Raw genomic sequence first — 19341 nt, 5'->3', positions numbered from 1 at the left:
TTTGCACGAAATCGGCAGTCGCATCATGCAAACCAGCGCTACAATTTCGCTCAACAAGTCAAGAACACGCGCAATGGAGAAAAGTGAAAGAAGTGCAAGAAATCGAAGCATCAGACCTTGCGCCCATTCCGTCGAACACCTCGGCGGTGGCGGCAGCAGCGCCGTCGACGGGCATCCTGGGGGTAGTTCTTGCCGGGGCAATCGGGGGAGGTGTTGGCGGGGTAGGTCTTCCGGCGAGCTTCTTGCGTTTCGCATCGAAAACCTTCCCTTTCTTCGTCGGTGGGTGCCCGACCAAGTTCGCATCGGAGGCGGCGGGTGCGCGTGCCTTCCCGGCGGGTGCTGTGGGAGCGCCGCCCTGGACGATGACGTTGCCCTGCCGCTTGCGGGGTGGCGCGGTGGACCTTTGAACGGCGACGGGCGCGGCATGGCCGACGACGAGATCTATCGAAGGGGGTGGCGCGTGGATGACATCCATGGTGACGGCCGACGGCTGGGAGGCTTCCATGGCGGCGGAGGGAAGCCGGTGAAGGTGCTTCTGAGCGGGCGGAGGGAGGTGGTTGGCGGCGGAGGGAAGAGGAAGCGGGAACAACCGCGTGGAAATGTCCCTCCCACCAAATCTCACAACCGATAGGGGTCGAGCTCGGATCGGCCTCCCCCTGTGAATCTAAAGGTTCAGGGCGAAGATTTTCCGCTCCCTGCAATTTTTTTATAGGTCGCGGGCCGATACGGTGTCTGCTCGGGCCACTTTTTCGCCCGAAACTGTAAACGAGCGGTTATTTTGCGGGTTGGCGCGTTTTTAGGGGTCTGCTAGAGATGCTCTAAAAACTTTGTTGTTGTTGTTGACTTGTTGTTAAGGGACAGAGGTAATGGGTAGAATGACCTGCTTTCCGGAGAGATAGAGGGAAGATGATTCCAATATGGCATGTGGGACTAACATTTTTTTAGTTCTTTGCTGACCGGAATGGTACGTCACAACAAAACCACCTTCCAATCACCTCAAGGGAGTAAAATAGATGGTTTCATTAGTTGGGACTGTGTCCTAATGTAACACCCAATATGCGACTATATCCCACACATGTTGAGGCACGACTTAGGGGCATAAGCGCATATTGAGCCCGTCACAAGAATGGTTATATCTTCGCACATATCATTTACTGAATAGATGAGAATACTAGGTAGAGGCTTACACTCGCCACATGTCTACAACATATAGTGCAATCATTCATACATCATCCAAATGAAGACAGGGTCCGACTACAAACGAAAACAAACGATAAAATGACATAACCGACCCTGCTACAGACCCCGAGATCTATCCGACTAAGAGCGACTACTTACCGTCCGAAAACAAGACGTACATACGCCCACGATCCTCGTCAAACTCCCACTGGAGCTCTGTGGCATCACCTATGTCTGTCTCATAGGTACCTGCAGCTGTATTTGTAGTAATCTGTGAGCCACGAGGACTCAACAATCTCATTCCATGATATCAAGACTACCAAAGCTTATGGGTATGGCAAGGTTAAGTGGTGAGGTTGCAGCAAGCACTAAGCATGTATGAGTAGTTAGCTTACGAGTGCAAGAATAAGATGAGTGACTACGCATATCGGTCGCAAATTAACATGATCAAGAAGTGATCCTGAACTACCTACGTTTCAATCATAACCCCACCGTGTTCTCTTCCCGAACTTCATCGAAAAGAGACGATCACGGTTACACACACGATTGGTGTATTTTATTTGATTTAGAGTCAAGTTCTCTACAACCGGATATCATAAATTTCCAAGTCGCCCATAACCGCGGGCGCGGCTCTCGAAAAGATTAAACCCTGCAGGGGTGTCCCAACTTAGTCCATTATAAACTCTCACGATCCGCGGAGGAAAATCTCCATCTCGGGACAACCCGATCAAGCTCGGAATCCCGGTGCACAAGACATTTCGACAATGGTAAAATAAAACCAGCAAGACTTCCTGACGTGCCGACACCCCGATAGGAGCCATGCGTATCTCGTCTCAGGCCACGATCGGATGGGACAAGCTACGAGTAAAACCAGACCTCGAGTTACCCCGTGGTGGCCTGGCAGGCCGCCCGTTTTGGACCTGGCCCGGTTTGTTGATTAACAATCCTCGGGTTAATTACTCCCTATGCAAATTTTAGTTGTTATTAGGCAAATGGTAAAACCAAAGTTGGGCCTTGTTGGAAGAGTTTTATTCAAATCGAACTGTCAAGGGGGGCCCATAAACCTTGTCCGTGTAAGGAACGCAAATCAAGAAACATAACACCGGTATGACGGAAACTAAGGCAGCATGAGTGGAACAAAACACTTGACAGATGTCCGTGTAAGGAATGCATCTACCGGATCCTGCGGGCCTAACCGTCCCAACAATCCCGAGCAAAGGGTCACCGGAACTTCGCCGGAGACCATGCCATGGCGGAAGTGCCTCGGGCTCCGGTCGATTCGCACGAGATAGGGAGAAAACGAGGGGGAAAAGCGGTGCATGGGAAGAGCATGCTCACCACAGGCACGCTGTGCGCCTGGACTGACGAGAGGTGGTCGGAGGCGACCGGAAACGATGGAGAACGTGCGGCGTCCGACGGGGAAGAAGAGGATGACGGGGAGGTAGTCAAACGAGGTCGTGGAGGTGTCGCGGAGCGTGTGGAGGAAGAAAGGGCCGGCGTTGAAGCTCTCCTCGGCCACGGCGCGGGCGGCGGCGGTAGAGGATTTGGTGTGGCTTACCTTGGCGGCGGCAGGAGGAAGAGAAGGGTGGAATGGAGGGAGGAGGAGGTCTAGGGCACCGGGGTGGTCTTATAGCAGCCTAGGGACGCCTCCGGCCGTCAAATCAGAGGAGGTGCCGACGTGTCCCTGCTGGATGCTCTGCCGTACGAAGGGAAGAAGAAGAACATGGGATCGGCGCTGGTGGGCTGCTGCGGGCTGAGATGAACAGGTAAGTGGGCAGGTGCTATCTGGGGCTGGGCCGGCTAGGGAGCAACACAGGAAGGCCCAGGGTGCTGTAGAAGGATGCCCTCTCTCCAGTCTGTTTTCTTTTTACACATTTTCTCTCCATGCTGTTGTTGAGGAAATCGTTAACTGGTAGCTGCTCGGTTGGCTAGCGAGTAGGGGATTAATAGGCTAATCGGCAAGTTAATCAATTAGTTGGATGATTAATCAGTTTATCGGCTACTCGGTGACCCTACGAGTAGGGATTAATCGGCAAGTTAACTGGTTAACCCGACGAATTCTTAAACAGAGCGTAACGCATACAAAGTTAAGTGACACATTGTTGACACTGGCTAGAAAATCATGAACTGTCTACTATGTGAACATTGTAAACTATCTACTGTAGAAAAGCAACATGGAGCCAATCTAGCCACCAAATACATTCTTACAAACCTTATCTATGCTTTTTTCTGTTTGTCTGGATGACTTTGTTGATTATATGTAAAGAGGTTATTAATAAAAAAAACTAGCAGGAGTCTGTGATTTTTAATCCCCTTCTAACCCTTGGTTTCCTGCTAGTTTTGCAGAACTATCTCCTCTACCGGCACACAGGCATCAGATATACGCCCTCTTCCAGTCTTACGAGAAACGATGGATTATCTTTTGCATTTACTAAATTCTTCAGAGTACCCATTTGAGATTGTTCATGATTTCATATTTGATAGAACAAGGTCTGTGAGACAAGATCTTAGTATACAGAATTTGGTGAATGATCAAGCTATTCGCATATATGAGGACGTGGTACAGTCCAATCCCGATTCCTTCCTCACATCTTTATCTTGTTACTTTTACCAGTTTTCATGGTACTTCGGCTCAAATGTTCAATTATGTAACACAAGATTTTGATTAGTTTAGATTATTATTCCTAGAAGCTAATTTTGGTGTGGTAAGGTGGAACTAGTTTTTGCTTTGTGTGATCTTTCTTAAATTAGATGTTCAGTGCTTACAGAGCAACCATCTTTTCTTCCGTCTAAAATGGCAGCCTTGTTTACCTAGACTTTCATATGCAAAGGAATCAGATAGAGTACATTATCCAGCCAAATGATTGTTTAGATTCTCTTTATTTTCCAGAGTTGTTTAAAAAAATATATGTTCCTTCTCCAACTATGCTTAGATTAGTTCTCATGCATTTTCTTCATTTGTCTTAGCAATTAAGTGTCTTTTTGTACTTTAGATGCTACTATCTTTCATAGCTATGTTTCCGGGCATCAGTTCTGTTTCCAGCTGGAGGAATATAGTTGTGTGAATTGTAGACGATAGTATTCTTGCTCACAGCATTTATCTAATGCTTGCCCACTTCTGCAGATAAAGTTTCATATTCTGTCCCATCAAAGACTTGCGAGGTCTTGCCAGAATTCTGATGCATCTTCCTTGTGTTACCTGAACACGGAACAAATGATGAAATGCCTTCTTTCTCTGTTTGATATGTATCATACAATTCATAAAATCAATTCCCAAAGCAATAAAGAGGCCGGGTATTATTCCTTCTTTGTGCTTCTACATTTGGGTTGCAAGATACCCAATATGGTATGTTTTTCATTCTTATGCCAGCTAGATATCTGATTTGCATTATTCGCCTATGCATGATCGTTATGCTTTCCATTACCCTAGCCTAATTTTCTATTTATCTCCAGGCAAACTCACTCTCTTTTTGGTACAGCCAATTACCAGCTTCAATAGTACGATCAAAGGAAATGATATTTGCTAGAACTATATTGAGGTAACTTACACATGTTATGTCTCATTGTGTATGACCTTTTTGGTGCATGCTCCCATATCTGTTCGTGTAACTCGGTTCAGGGTCTTCATGGCTTTCTTTTCCTTTTCAATCTCCATTATATGATTGTGGACATCTAACAAGTGTCAATTTCACATTCACAACTAACTTCTTTCATGTCCTTTTTGTAAATAACTGAAATGATGCACGTCTCTTTTGTTCCTTTCTGTAGATGCTACCACCTTGGGAATTTCAAGCGTTTCTTTTGCATGATAGCAGCTGAAGCAACCGAGCTTCAGTTGTGTTTGGTAGAACCTTTCCTCAATGAGGTAAGTACAGAGGAATCCTTATTCTTTCCCATCTGCATTGACTTCCGGACCCGTTTTATTGATGCAGCATTCATTTCTAACTTTTAGAAGCATGTTTACTTATTACTAAGATATGCATTGCTGTGGCTTTTGATGCCTATTTACATTTCTGTTTTCATCCTTTCAGCAAGAATACTCATCAGGTCAGGGACAAATGATTATACGATGAGGAGCGCTCCCCACCCGCCCCGCTCCTCCTAGCTCCCCCGCCCGCTTCGTCCCAGCCGCCGGTGAATCCCCGCCGGTAGCCCTCCCACCTCCCCCCTCCCCCCCACCCCCCCTCCCCGAGGCCATGGCGACCCCCAGTGCTGACCCTGCCGACCGCCGGGCGACCCCCTCCGACGACCGCGTGTCCCTTGGCGGCCGCTGGTCCGACTCGGAGGGCGAGTCCTCGACGCGCTCGTACAGCGATGTCGCACGCTCCCCGCCGACCGCCCCCACGCCGCATGCGCTCCCAACCCCCGCTCATGCCGCTGCAACAGCTAGGCAGCCTGCCGCGAGTCGCCTCGGCCCCCGCTCCGAGGTTTTCCGCGCCCCTGGCGGCGTCCAGGTCGACGCGGAAGGCTACCAGCTTCCGCGGCGTCGGAATCGCCGCCGCCGCCCTCGCCAGGAGGCCGTGCCTTCCCCTCAGCCCCGACGACGCAGCCCCTCGCCGGAGGAGGTCGCCGGCCTCTGCTTCCGCTGTTTGGACCACCGTCATCGGGTGCGGGACTGCACCAACGACGTCCGCTGCCGCCGCTGCCTCGAGTCCGGCCACGAGTCGCGCGCCTGCGACGCCCGGCGCCGGGAAGACTCCCGGGCCGACTCCGGCCGCTCGGGCCCTGCTGTTCGCGGGGCTGCGCCTCGGGCCACAACGCCGTCGCCGCCACCACCTGCTGCTCCGGTGGTCCGCGCTCCCTTGGCTCCCGCCCCCGCACCGGTGCGGGTCATCATGTCGCACTCGGTTGAGATGGAGGAGGCCGAGGTGGTTCTCACCCGCGCGATGGTGGCCTCCATTACTGGCAACAGGCAACCCGTGTCCGCTGCCGAGGTCGCCGACGTGCTCATTTCCTCCCTCGAGCTCGTCGACGGTGACTTCACAGTTCACGTCCATCACCCCGAAGATTTTCTGATCCTCTTCAACTCGCGCTCGACCATGGATCGCCTCAACGGTGATCACTTCATCCGCTCCCCGCGGTTCTCCCTCTCCGTGCGACCCTGGAGCAAGCTGGCTCATGCGGGCTCCGGCCAGTTCGAGCACCGCGTCGAGCTTGAGCTCCAGGTCATCCCTGCTCAGGCATGGCACCTCTCGACGGCCGAGCATATTCTTGGGGAGAGCTGCTGGATTGAGAGACTCCACCCCGGCACGCGTTCTAGGGCTGATTTGGCCGTCTTCCGGCTGGCAGGGCGCACGCATGATCCTGCCAACATCCGCCGCGCCGCCATCCTGGAAATCGTGGAACAGATCCCCGCGCGCGTGGGCTCGGAGGCGCCTGCCATCCGGACCCTCACCTACCCGATTTCCATCGCGCTGGCTCGTGCGGAGAGGATCGGCGCCCCAGCTCCCCGTGCTGGCGCTGGCGACGGACCGGCCGGCGGTGGCGCCGGTGATGGCGACGGCCCTGCTCGTGGCAGGGGCCCTGGCTTTGCGCGTCGCCGCGGCCGCAAGCGTCGACGCTCGGAGGCGCCGCCGGCCGGCCGGGCTGATGGCATGGCTGTCGACTCCCTGGGGTGGCGGGTTGGGAACCGCGCTGCGCGCACCGACGGTCTGTCCGTCGCGTCTGCATGGCCCGCGCCGCCCTTCGCGGTTGCGCCGCCGTCCGTACACCGTCGCGGCCGCGCCATAGAGTCCTGGCCTGGGCAGCGTGGTCAGCTGGAGCAGCAGCGCGATCAGCATGGCCCCACCAACATGCGTGGCCGCGCCAGAAAAGGGAGGCGCAAAAGAAAGCCAAAGCAAGCTTTGGCAGTGGCCCAGGCGGGCAGGGCCTCTGTTGCTGCAGGAGATGACGGAGATGCGCGAAGGACGCCTGTCGGTGGCCCCCTGCCTGGCCCCTCGGCTGCTCCAATCCCCAGCGTGGAGCCAGGCCACGGACCAAGTGGCACGCCCCCATTCGCGGAGAACACTTCGGAAGGATCCCGAGATTTGAATCTCACACCATCGGATGCCCCCGAGGAGGATTGTATGGGCCCTGGTTCTGATGCTCCTGATCCGAGGAATTGTCGGGATCTGCCCGATATGCGCGTGGGACCAACCTCACAGCCTGTGCCGGCCTGCTTGTCGGGGCAAAGCGGCGTCTCGCCTGCACCCCCACCTGACGACGACCCTGTCCCCGCTGATCGGTCCTTCGGGCCCCATGCGCGCGTCGTGGGTGGAGGAGAGGAGCGCCCCACCTCGTTCCCCCAGGCCAAGGCCTCTCTACCGCCCCAGGCCCAGCCCATTGAGGACACTGGGCTCTCGCCCCAGGTGACTATTCTGCAGAGGCCACAAAGCCCGATCACCGCAACGGGACTCAACTTGGAGGCCCGCACGCCTGCGAGGGCCCAACTGGGGACGAATCTGCCTGCTGCCGAGCGCTTCGCATCCCCGCCGATCACCATGCGCCGTTCCCGCGCCCGTCCCGCTGCGCCAAGCTCCCTAACGTTGGGGGAATTTCTGGCCGCCGCCACCAAGCACATCGATGCGGCCCTGCCGACGCCTGGGAGGAGGCCGCGCAGGCCCCTGAACTTCTCCCCCCGTCGCGGCCGCTCGGCTGCCACTGCCCGCCCGGCGGCGGCGCCACCCACTGCCGAGAGACGTGCGCAGGTCCAAATCCTGCGCACCCTGGGGATCATTGGGACGAATCAGAAGATAACCCCCGCCGAGATGAAGGCCTACGATGGCATGTTTGCGATGCCCATCCCGCTCCAGGTGCTCAAGGCCATGGCCGCGTTGGTCGACCGCGAGATCCCAGCATGCCTATCCTGCCCGCCGATCGCGCCAGCACATGTCGAGGTCGCCTGCACATCCTAGGCGGCTCCTGCCCGCTCCCCGTCGATCCACTTTCCATGGATCACGGCCTTAAGATTGCTGTATGGAATGTGCGCGGCCTGAATTCGCGGAGCCGGCGCACCGCCATTCGCTCGCTGTTGGATACCACCGCTGCCTCCATTGTGTGCTTGCAGGAAACTAAGATGGAGTTGCTCTGTTCGTCTGTTGTTCTTGACACCCTTGGCTCAGAGTTTGATGACTACACATACCTCCCGGCTCTTAGCACGCGGGGCGGCATCTTACTGGCTTGGAAGAGCAGGGTCGTGACTATCACGGACCCGTTGTTCACCACGAATGCCCTCTCGGCCAAAGTGGCCACGGCCTCGGGCATCCCTTGGTGGCTCTCTGTAGTGTATGGACCCCAGGACGACGCGGACAAAATTGCGTTCATGCTTGAGCTGCGGGAGATTCGTGCGGCCTGTCCCGGGCCTTGGATGCTTTGCGGAGACTTCAACCTCATCCTGCGCGACGTGGACAAGAACAACGGTAACTTAAATCGTCGTATGATGGGCAGATTCCGTCGCCTCGTCAATGACCTTGCGCTTAAGGAGGTCTACCTCAACGGGCGCCGCTTCACGTGGTCGAACGAGCAGTCCCCTCCCACTCTTGTGCACCTGGATCGTGTGCTCTGCACCTCGGACTGGGAGGATGCTCACGGCGAATGTCACCTTCGCTGCCTTGCGTCGGTCATCTCGGACCACTCCCCCCTGCTGCTGGACTGCTCCCCCATGCTCACGGCGCATAGACGTTTTCATTTTGAGGACTTCTGGTTGAGGCTTGATGGGTTCCACGACACGGTGGCTGTAGCTTGGGGCTCGGTCCATGACCCTGACCCCTTCCATCGATTGATGTTGCGCTTCCAGGCCACGGCGCGCAGGCTCACAAGCTGGAGTGCCAAGAAGACAGGCAGTATTCGCGACAAGTTGGCCATTTCTCGTGAGCTCATATCGCGCTTTGACAAGGCCCAGGAGGATCGAGCTCTCACTCCGGAGGAGGATTGGCTGCGAAAGCGCCTCAAGGTCTCGTACCTTGGCCTCGCTTCGTTGGAGCGCACCATCGCCAGGCAGCGTGCCCGCATCGCCACGCTCAAGGACGGCGACGCTAGCACGGGATTCTTCCACCGGCAATGCTCCTTTCGCCGTCAGAAGAATCGAATCTTCAGCCTGGCCGTGGATGGGCACACGCTCACCGACCAGGACGCGATGGCGCAGGCTGCTTTCGAGCACTTTGGCGAGATCCTGGGCACGGCCGCCGACCGCGACCTTACGCTCAACCTGGAGGGGCTCATTGAGCCTTGTGATCTGGCGAGCCTGGACGCTCCCTTCAGCGTGGAGGAGGTTTGGGACGCGATCAAGCGCCTCCCCGCTCGCAAGGCACCTGTGCCAGGAGAGGAAGTGGCCGGCCCAGGAGAAGCCACCCGCGAAGCAACCTCGGGCGACACCCGCAAGGCGGGCGAGGGCGATGCCCGCGAGGTGACTGCGGGTGAGGGCGATGCCCGCGAGGTGGGCGAGGGCGATGCCCGTGAGGCGGCTGCGGTGCAGTTCCGGCGGGTTGCTGGGTACCGCCCGGTATGCATGCCCCATGCACGCGATCATCCTCCAGATTCGGAGCGTGCGTCGGTGCCTGTTCCTCAAGGAGCTCAAGACGAGCACCACGTCCAACACCTGTAGCATGGTTAGGAAGCAACACAGGAGCATTTGCAACATCCACAAATTGATCAGGCGTAGGTGTGGTAGAAGAAACGTCTGACATAGGAGTGATAGAGGTGTTCGGAAGTGCATGAAAGGGAAACACATTCTCATCAAATACAACGTCACGAGAGATGTAGACACGATTGGTGGGAACATGTAGGCATTTGTACCCTTTGTGAAGGGAACTATACCCAAGAAAAACACACTTTTTCGACCAAAACTCTAGCTTATGTTTGTTATATGGACGCAAATGAGGCCAACATGCACACCCGAAGACTTTGAGAAAGGTGTAGTCTGGGATTTCATTGAGCAAGAGTTCAAGCGGAGTTTTCATATTCAGTAGTCGTGAGGGCAGCCTATTGATCAAAAAACAGGCAGTGGAGAAAGCATCACTCCAGAACCTAAAAGGTACGGAGGCATGAGCTAATAAAGTAATGCCAGTTTCTACAAGATGACGATGCTTACGTTCAGCAGTCCCATTCTGCTGATGTGTATGAGGACAAGACACACGATGTGCAATCCCAAGTTTGTTAAAGAACGAGTTGAGGTTGTGATATTCACCCCCCAGTCGCTTTGAACATGAATAATTTTCTGGCTAAGGAGACGCTCAACATGTGCTTGGAACTGTAGAAACACATCAAACATATCAGATTTTTTCTTAATAAGATAAAGCCAAGTAAACCGACTATAAGCATCAATGAAACTGACATAATAATGGTGGCCACTGACAGACGTTTGGGCATGACCCCATACATCGGAAAACACAAGTTCAAGAGGATGTTTCACAACACGACTAGACTCTGAAAACGGGAGTTGGTGACTCTTGCCCTGCTGACAGGCATCACAAATAGTTTCAGCAGTTTTATTTGGCACAACCGGTAGTTCATGACGATGCAACACATGACGGACTATGGGAACAGCAGGATGACCAAGTCGCGCATGCCAATGTGTGGGTGAGACACGAACACCACTGAACGCCTGAGGAGAAAACTGCATGGGAGGTGCAGTCGGCGCGTCAAGTGCATACAAGCCACGGCGAAGACGACCGCTAAGCAGAACGACCCTCGTGTCCCGATCCTTGATAAAGAAACAAAAAGGGTGAAATTCAGCAAGGACATTATTGTCACGAGTAAGTTGTGGAACAGACAACAAACTACGCGTAGCAGTGGGAATACAAAGAATATTAGAAAGATGCAGTTTTCGCGAATTGTGTGCAAGAAGGGATGCCTGACCAACATGGGAGATGCGCATACCTGCTCCGTTTGCGGTGTGCACCTGATCATGGCCGCGATATGGCTCCTGAGTGGAAAGCTTGCCCATGTCGTTGGTGAGGTGGTTCGTAGCTCCCGTGTCCATGTACCATGTAGGATCAATCGAGTAGGATGGAGTACGTCCGTGCTCATGACTCACGACCGCAGCGGCCGCCTGTTTTTCATTCCCCTTGCCATTGTTGCCTAGGCCAAGGAAATCTTGCTTGTAGCGGCGATGACAGCGAGAAGCTATGTGGCGCTCAATGCCACACAGTTGGCAGGCCTGCTGAGCACCGCAATAGGGGCAGCAAGCCACCGGTTGTGATCCGCCTGTGATGGATGGCGCGGTGCCCCGCGAAGTCTGCTGAGATGGAGCTGCCGGCTTGGCAGGGAGCGACGGCTTCTGTGATTTGCCATGGGTCGCGGCATTAGCGGAGGCAAAACTCGAAGCAGTCCGACGCGCTTTGATGCGCTGTTTGCGACCAAGAAGACGCACGTACAGTTCCCGTGGCGGGATAGGCGCCTCGCGACCATGGACGTTCTCAATAAGATTATCATAGTCATCATCGAGGCCATTGAGCACATGGGTGGTGAAATCCTCATCTCCGAGGGGCTGGCCAATTGAGGCCAACGTATCTGCAAGACCGGACATCTTGTTGAAGTACTCCGTGATAGTGAGGGCATCAAGCTTGGCATCCCCCAACTCAGTGCGGATAGAGTGAGCACGCGCCTGAGACTGAGAGGCAAAACTGTTGTGAAGCGCAGACCAAGCATCCCAAGATGTCACAGCGAAGATGACAAGCGACGATACGCTCGGAGTGAGCGAGGACTGAATGGCAGAAAGTATCGCCTGGTCTTGAGCCACCCACACATGATGAGCCGGATGATACGGCGGCGGACACGGGATGGAGCCATCAACATAGCCCTCCAAGTAGCGACTCCGGAGGAGGGGTAGCACCTGCGCCCGCCATGACAAGTAGTTTTCCGGCGTAAGCTTCACCGGAAGGAGATGCGAGAAGTAAAACGGCGATGGCGTCGGAGCATAACTCGCAGGAGCATGTGTCGGTGGCGCATGAAGGCCCATCATCGGATCAGCAACATGAGGAGCAAGCGCCAAAGACGCCTCATAGCCAGGAGCAGCTGGGGCATCGACCGGATCGTGCGGGATTCCCGAGGACACGACGGGTGCAGCACCGTAAGCCGCCCCATAGGGCTGCAGATGCGACGGAGCCACCTGAGATGACGGAAGCCCTGACCCGTAGGGTGATGCTGGCCAGGCAGGGGGCAGCGGTGGCGCAGCGCCATATGTTGATGCAGGGGCGCCGTACCACGGGGCGTAGGACTGGGGCGCGCCATAGGGTTGAGGGGCGCCGTAGGGCGGAGGGGCGCCGTAGGGCTGAGGCGGAGCCACCCCATAGGCAGTCGGCGCAGGGCCACGAAGCAGCGGCGGCGCCAAGGCGATGGTCGAGGGAGTAGCGCCGCTGGCGGCGATCGGCGACTGCAGATTGCCCTGCCATCCCTGCTCCTGCCCGCCCTGCTCGACCAGAGGGCCCGCGGAGGGTCCGCCGGGCAGCGGAGGCTGCCGCCAGGTTGTGGCGAGCGGGGGCGATGCATGGAAGGTTGACGAGGGGGCGATCGGCGCGCCGGCGGTGGAGGCAGCCGGGGCGGCGGCGGGGTTGGAGGAGGCCATCGCGGCGGCGGCGCTAGGAGGTGCAGCGGAAGACACAAAAACCTTAGTCTGATACCATGTTAAACCAGAATATTGGGCAACTGCTCGACACCCTTAGGGGGGTGCGGCTATCTCATTTGGAGGAGGCCATCGCGGCGGCGGCGCTAGGAGGTGCAGCGGAAGACACAAAAACCTTAGTCTGATACCATGTTAAACCAGAATATTGGGCAACTGCTCGACACCCTTAGGGGGGTGCGGCTATCTCATTATATATAAGTACCAAAGGGTACAAGTACAAGGTGTATACACAAGTCTACGTATAAACAAGTCTACGTATACATATACAATCTAACAGGGATTTCAGGGGATTTGGTGAATCCCCCTCTTCCACCCAATCCCCTCAGGTCCCCTTGAAACCTCAAATCCCTCTCCAGCCACAATCCCCTTCATATAAAACATTGTTTGGTAGGCAGAGATCGCCCTATTGAGTTAAAAAGGTGTAAAACAGTTAAAAATCCAATCTTTACAGGTTAAATAGCATCATAGCTAGACAAACTTGCTATAAAATTGTGAATGACACCTAATAAAAATGTGACAGCAGTTCTTCACATCAAGAACATAATCTCTCATAGCAGCATGACTTGAAACCAATAATATCTTCATAGCAACATGATCTTTCACAACGCCAAACATAATGCTATACAGGGTACTTTTGCAATCGCTCACAATCAATTATATTTTTACAGACTAAGCAAGGATGAGAATGATGTTGTCATACAGATGAATTGCTCTTACGATGTCATGATCATCGAGTTTTTGAATGGCCAAAAGTTTGTCCAGCTTGCTTCTCTAGAGCCTGCTAAAACAAAAGGAGATGAGCTTTTTAAATAGGCCAACAAGTCAGACAGATGACTAGTACAAGAAAGCTAAATAGGCCAACCTATGTTCTAGTACTCTCTACTCACAACAGTTCGCTCAGCGAATTACAACATTCAAATACACACAGATGCAACGACTAGAAGTCATCGTTCAAAGCAAGATCATTTCCACACCCAAAAATTACCAGGATTATCCCTTCATATGCGAAACATTGGCGAGGATAGCGAGGACCTGGACACGTGTGGCGCCACTAAGCAATGTGATAAGGACATCTACAATAGTTCAGACAATTAATCTCTCTATGACACCTACAGACAGTGATATATACAAATCATACAGTAATCTATCTATGAACAACAAGATATACTAGTACGTATGTGGAAAAAAATAAGTGCAGAAATCTTGCAAGCAAATATGCTTAGACATGAAACAACCAGATTAATTAATGGGGGTGCTCTGCAAGCAAGTGATAAGATGAAAAAAGTTACATGTATTATGTATCTCTACTCCTAATGTCTCAGTCCGTAGGCCGTTCGTTGGTTTCGTTCGTTTCCCACCAAGCGATCTCCCTCCCACCGATTTTCCCCCTCCCTCCGAAAACCAACAGTGGTTTTAATTCATCACCAAACCCACACGTCCCATGTTAAAAAAAACCAAACCAACCCTTCCATCCTTCCAGCGATCGCACCCTTCCATATAAGGCACCAATCAAATCATATCGAATGGTGGGTTTAAAACCTTCCATCCAAAACATATCGCATCACGAAAAGCTTTCATAAACAACAACAATGAAATCGCATTGCAATCAAATATTTTCGCTGTTTCTGTAGAGAATGATTTGGTGCGTCGATAATTGATTGATCGTGCACTAGGCACATATATATAGGTACAAGGGGTGCGACCGGTATCTTGTCTCCTAAGATACACGTACATACAGAGGGAGACAGATACAACAGGCACTGCATACAGGACCCAGACCTACGTACATGTACACATGTTCAACACCCCGCGCAGTCGAAGCGTCGCCGGTGACACAAAGACTGGACCGAAAGCCCTTGAAAGTCGAGGTGGGTAGTCCCTTCGTCATTACATCGGCGAACTGCTGATCGGTGGGCACATGTAGAACACGAACACGACCAAGTGCAACGTGCTCCCGGACGAAGTGGATGTCGAGCTCGATGTGCTTCGTCCGTCGATGATGGATAGGGTTGGCAGCGAGGTACACCGCGGAGACGTTATCGCAGTAGACGAGCGTCGCCTTGGTGACCGCACATAGCAACTCCTGAAGTAGCTGTCGTAGCCATGAACACTCCGCGATGGCGTTGGCTACGGCGCGATACTCGGCCTCGGCGCTCGATCGTGAGACCGTGGGTTGTTGTTTAGATGACCACGAAATCAGAGAGGGCCCGAGGTAGACACAGTAGCCGGAAGTGGAGCGTCGAGTGTCGGGACACCCAGCCCAGTCGGTGTCGGAGTAGGCGACAAGGCTGGTGTCCGGCGAGGCCGTCAGGGTGAGACCCATGGCTGTGGTGCCACATATGTACCGAAGTATACGTTTCACGAGAGCCCAATGGGTGTCACGAGGAGTGTGCATGTGAAGGCACACCTGCTGGACAGCATACTGAATGTCCGGACGCGTCAGTGTGAGGTATTGAAGCGCACCGACGATGGAGCGGTAGAAGGGAGTGTCGGACGCTGGAGAGCCCTCGACGGAGGACACCTTAGCCTTTGTATCGACAGGCGTGGAAGCAGGCTTGCAGTTAAGCATGCCCGCTCGCTCCAGAAGCTCGTAGGCGTACTTCTGCTGGTGCAGGAAGAAGCCAGTAGCCCGACGCACGACCTCGATGCCGAGGAAGTAGTGGAGAGCCCCCAAGTCCTTGTGGGTGAACTCGGTGCCGAGGCGAGCTGTGATCTGCTGAAGAAGCGCTGGCGAGGACGCAGTCAGGATGATGTCATCGACGTACAGTAGGAGGTACGCGGTGGCAGGGCCCTAGTGGTAGACAAACAGGGAGGCATCGGACCTTGTGGACCGGAACCCCTGCTGCTGGAGGAAGGCCGCGATCCGCTGGTACCAGGCCCGAGGTGCCTGCTTCAACCCGTATAGAGAACGGGAGAGCAAGCACACGTGGTCCGGATAGGCAGTGTCGACGAAACCAGTCGGCTGCTAACAGAACACCTGCTCGTCGAGATGACCATACAAGAAAGCATTAGACACGTCGAGCTGGTGAACAGGCTGAGCGCGAGAAACAGCAAGCTGGAGAACAACGCGAATCGTGTCCGGTTTGACAACCGGGGCGAAGGTGTCGGTGAAGTCCACGCCGGCGCGCTGGCGAAAGCCGCACACCACCCAACGCGCCTTGTAGCGCTCGAGAGAACCGTCGGGGCGAGTCTTGTGGCGGAAGACCCACTTGCAAGTGATGACATTGGCACGGGGTGGCCGCGGGACAAGCTGCCATGTGCGGTTGCGCTGTAGGGCGTCAAACTCCTCACGCATCGCAGCTAGCCAGTTCGGATCCCGAAGGGCTGCGCGAGCAGAGGTGGGGAGCGGGGACGGTGTCGAGGTAGAAGTCGCGCACGCGTACTCGTCCGACGGGTAGCACGTGCTGGGACACAGCGTCCCAGTCCGAGCCCGAGTGACCACACCGATGAGGGGTGCGGCCGCAGTGCCGGGGGCCGCGGCGACGGGAGCCACGACGGGGGCTGCGTCGGGGGCAGCTGCGGGAGCCGCAGCGGGGCCGGCCGAGGGGGCCACGGTGACGGGGGCCGCGACGGGGTCCGCGGCGGGGGCGGCCGCGAGACCCGCAGCGGGGCCGTCCAAGGGGGCCGCGACGAGGTCCGCAGCGGGGGCCGCGGCGGGGGCCGCAGAGGAGGCCGCTGCGTCGGGGGCCGTGGCAGGAGCCGGGGGCCGCCGGCGCGGGGAGCGCGGGCAGGGCCGGACCCGGGGCGCGGCTGGGCGGTCCGCCAAAGGTGGGGGCAGGGACGAACCGCGCCGCAGAAGACTCCGAAGGTGACGGTACCTGCTGAAACGGGAACACGTGCTCATCAAAGTACACATGCCGCGAAGTGAAAACGCGGTGGGAGACTGGATCATAGCACTGGTAACCTTTGGTGTTGGGAGGATATCCAAGAAAGATGCAAGGAAGGGACCGGGGCGCGAGTTTGTGAGGAGCAGTGGACGCGGTGCTAGGATAACAGAGACACCCGAAAATGCGAAGACCATCATAAGATGGAACCGCACCAAAGAGGAGCTGATGAGGGGTGTAGTTCCAGCGGGAACGACAGGGGCGAATGTTAATGAGTAGGCTGGCGGTCGCGAGCGCGTCCGGCCAGAACCGAGGAGGCCCGTAGGAGTGAAAGAGCAACGTGCGAACACAGTCATTTAGCGTATGAAGGACGCGCTCGGCGCGACCATTCTGCTGAGACGTGTAGGGGCAGGTGAGGCGAAAGATGGTGCCGTGGGACGCAAGTAAATTGCGGACGGCGACGTTGCCAAACTCCTTGCCGTTGTCAGTTTGCAAGGCGAGAATAGGACGACCAAACTGTGTGGTGACATATGAATAAAAGGCGGTGAGTGAGGCAAGAGCGTCGGACTTACAACGGAGAGGGAAGGTCCACACATAATGAGTAAAATCATCCAATATCACCAGATAGTATAAATAGCCCGTGTTGCTAGCAACCGGGGGCATCCAAACATCACTACGCAATAACTGAAACGGAAAGGTGGAAATGTTTGTAGACTCGTTAAAGGGAAGACAAACGTGCTTGCCAAGACGACAAGCCTCACAAGTGTGATCGTCGACCTTATTACATGAGAAGAAAAAACTCTAAAGAATCGGACGCATAACGGTGGAGTTGGGATGACCAAGACGGGCATGCCAAAGATCGACACTGGCGGCGAAGGCGGCGGGGCGACGGGTGGTGGCGGCGCCGGAGGGAATTGCGCAGCAGCAGCAGAGGCAGAGGGATGTGGACGCTGCTCCATGCCGCTCCACCTCTACTACAAGTCCGGCAACTCCGGCACCGAGCCCTACATCGTCGCCCACGACTTGGTGACGGCCGGTTTGGACGAGGCGGGGATCAAGCACCTTGGAGACCGCGTGGCTGGGGAGGAAGATGCAGCAGCCATGGCCGATGGCAAACCAGACGACGAGGGGAAAGGAGGGGAGGCGAGGACTTACCACCAGAGAGAAGTCCAGTACGTCGGTGGAGGTACACCGGCGTCGAGGCGTCGGGCGACGACATCCTGGGGAGGCGCCGGGCGGCGGAGTCTTGGAGAGGAGTCGGGGGCGGCGACGTCTTCACGAGTCGAGTAGCGACATCTCCTAATCCTCGAGCCCCCCCTCGAGGGTTCTGAAGTGCATGGGAAGACGTGGATCGAATGGGAGGCGAGGGGGTTGGGCCCATGTAACCTCGCATACCAAACAGTCCGACGGGGTTTTGCGAGGATTCTGGGCCTCGCGGGGTTAATCCCCTGAAAACCCCTCCGACCCATGCGAAACAAACGAGGCCTTGCTGGTCTGGATGCTCTAATGGTGAGCACCTTTTGCCGAGAGGAGGGATGGTCTAGGTTTTGAAGACTGCATGGTAGGCCTAGTTCCTGGTACTCCCTCCTCTCCTTTTAGTCCCCATATAATTTTGTTCGAAGTCAAAGTATCTCTAGTTTGACCAAACTTATAGCAAAAAGTATCAACATTCACAATGCCAAATAAATATTTTTAAATTCATTACGCAATGTAGTTTCATGAAATATATATTTGGTATTGTATATGTTGATATTTTTTAATATATATTTGATCAAACTTTGTAGAGTTTGACTTGACACAAATCTAATACGCAGCAAAGTAAAAAGGACCGGAGGGAGTACATTACCTAGGAACGGAGAGATTTCTTATGTTGGCGACGATATTGCCAAAAAATGCATTAGCACTAGGAACTCTGTCGGTGTGAATGCTCTGTATGGGCTAACATCACCAAAGAAGCGGACTACGTGTCCTGAAAGAGGGGATGCACCCAAAAAACCGCGGAGGCCTGGGAAGGGCAAGAATTGCAGCATGGAAGGACATCGTCGAACCACTTGCACTAGGCGGATGGGTGTTGCTGAAATATGAAAACTGATTTTTTATAATTTATTGTAGTTCCGAGTATTTTCTGGTGTTTTTCTGTGAGCTTTGCTCCACGCTTGTTCCTCAGTTAGGAGAGGCATGTGGTAGAATGTAAACTTATGTTTGTTTCTTAATAATTTATGACTTATGCATTTCGCAGACTGTAACTTAAGTGTGAAATTAAAATATTTGCTAGGACATGTTCGATGTGCCGGTTTTTTAATCTAAATAAATTGCAGTTTGCCAGAACTCAGTTTGGTCTCATTTTCAGCAAGATGTGATTGCTGGGGAAACCCAAAAAATAACCGCATGCATTAAAATGGGGATTCTCACTAGATTTGGAGGGCTATGACAATGGTCGCTGCTACTATGAAATGGGGATTTTTTTTTCCGTTGAGTGCGTCCGGATTAAGGATGGCAATTTTATCCATGGACATGGATATCCATGGATATCCGATCCGAATGGACAGGGTCTGGATATGCTTTTGTGTCCATGGACACCGTCCAAACCCGACCCGATTGCTCGTGGGTAGGGTATGGATATAATATTGTACCCGTGGATATATTCAAACCCGACCCGATAGTGTGACTTAATGGGCCAAAATCTGCTATTCCTACCCCACAGTCACATGTCCCACTGCAATTTTACACTTTGTTATC

The 19341-nt window shown here is 54.4% G+C and overlaps 1 protein-coding gene across 4 annotated transcripts in view; it reads left to right on the top strand.

The window, feature by feature from the left end:
* LOC119285639 (SAC3 family protein C-like) overlaps positions 1-18927 on the top strand; it is a 40783-nt gene extending 21856 nt beyond the window's left edge. Inside the window, exons 3-7 of one of the 4 annotated variants that reach the window (XM_037564977.1) lie at positions 3518-3739; positions 4304-4525; positions 4633-4718; positions 4948-5044; positions 18420-18927. In XM_037564977.1, the coding sequence (XP_037420874.1) occupies positions 3518-3739; positions 4304-4525; positions 4633-4718; positions 4948-5044; positions 18420-18452 (660 nt within the window). In that variant the 3' untranslated portion in view covers positions 18453-18927. Of the gene's footprint in view, positions 1-3517; positions 3740-4303; positions 4526-4632; positions 4719-4947; positions 5045-5210; positions 5297-13446; positions 16270-18416 lie in introns of those variants that run through there. The other 3 variants (XM_037564976.1, XM_037564978.1, XM_037564975.1) reach the window with 3 other exon arrangements.
* Positions 18928-19341: the final 414 nt, after the last annotated feature.

The sequence above is a fragment of the Triticum dicoccoides genome, chromosome 4A (assembly GCF_002162155.2).
Source record: "Triticum dicoccoides isolate Atlit2015 ecotype Zavitan chromosome 4A, WEW_v2.0, whole genome shotgun sequence".
In the NCBI taxonomy this organism is placed as follows: Eukaryota; Viridiplantae; Streptophyta; class Magnoliopsida; order Poales; family Poaceae; genus Triticum; species Triticum dicoccoides.
Note: the sequence above shows the minus strand (reverse complement) of the source record. Positions and strands in the feature narration are given on the sequence as shown.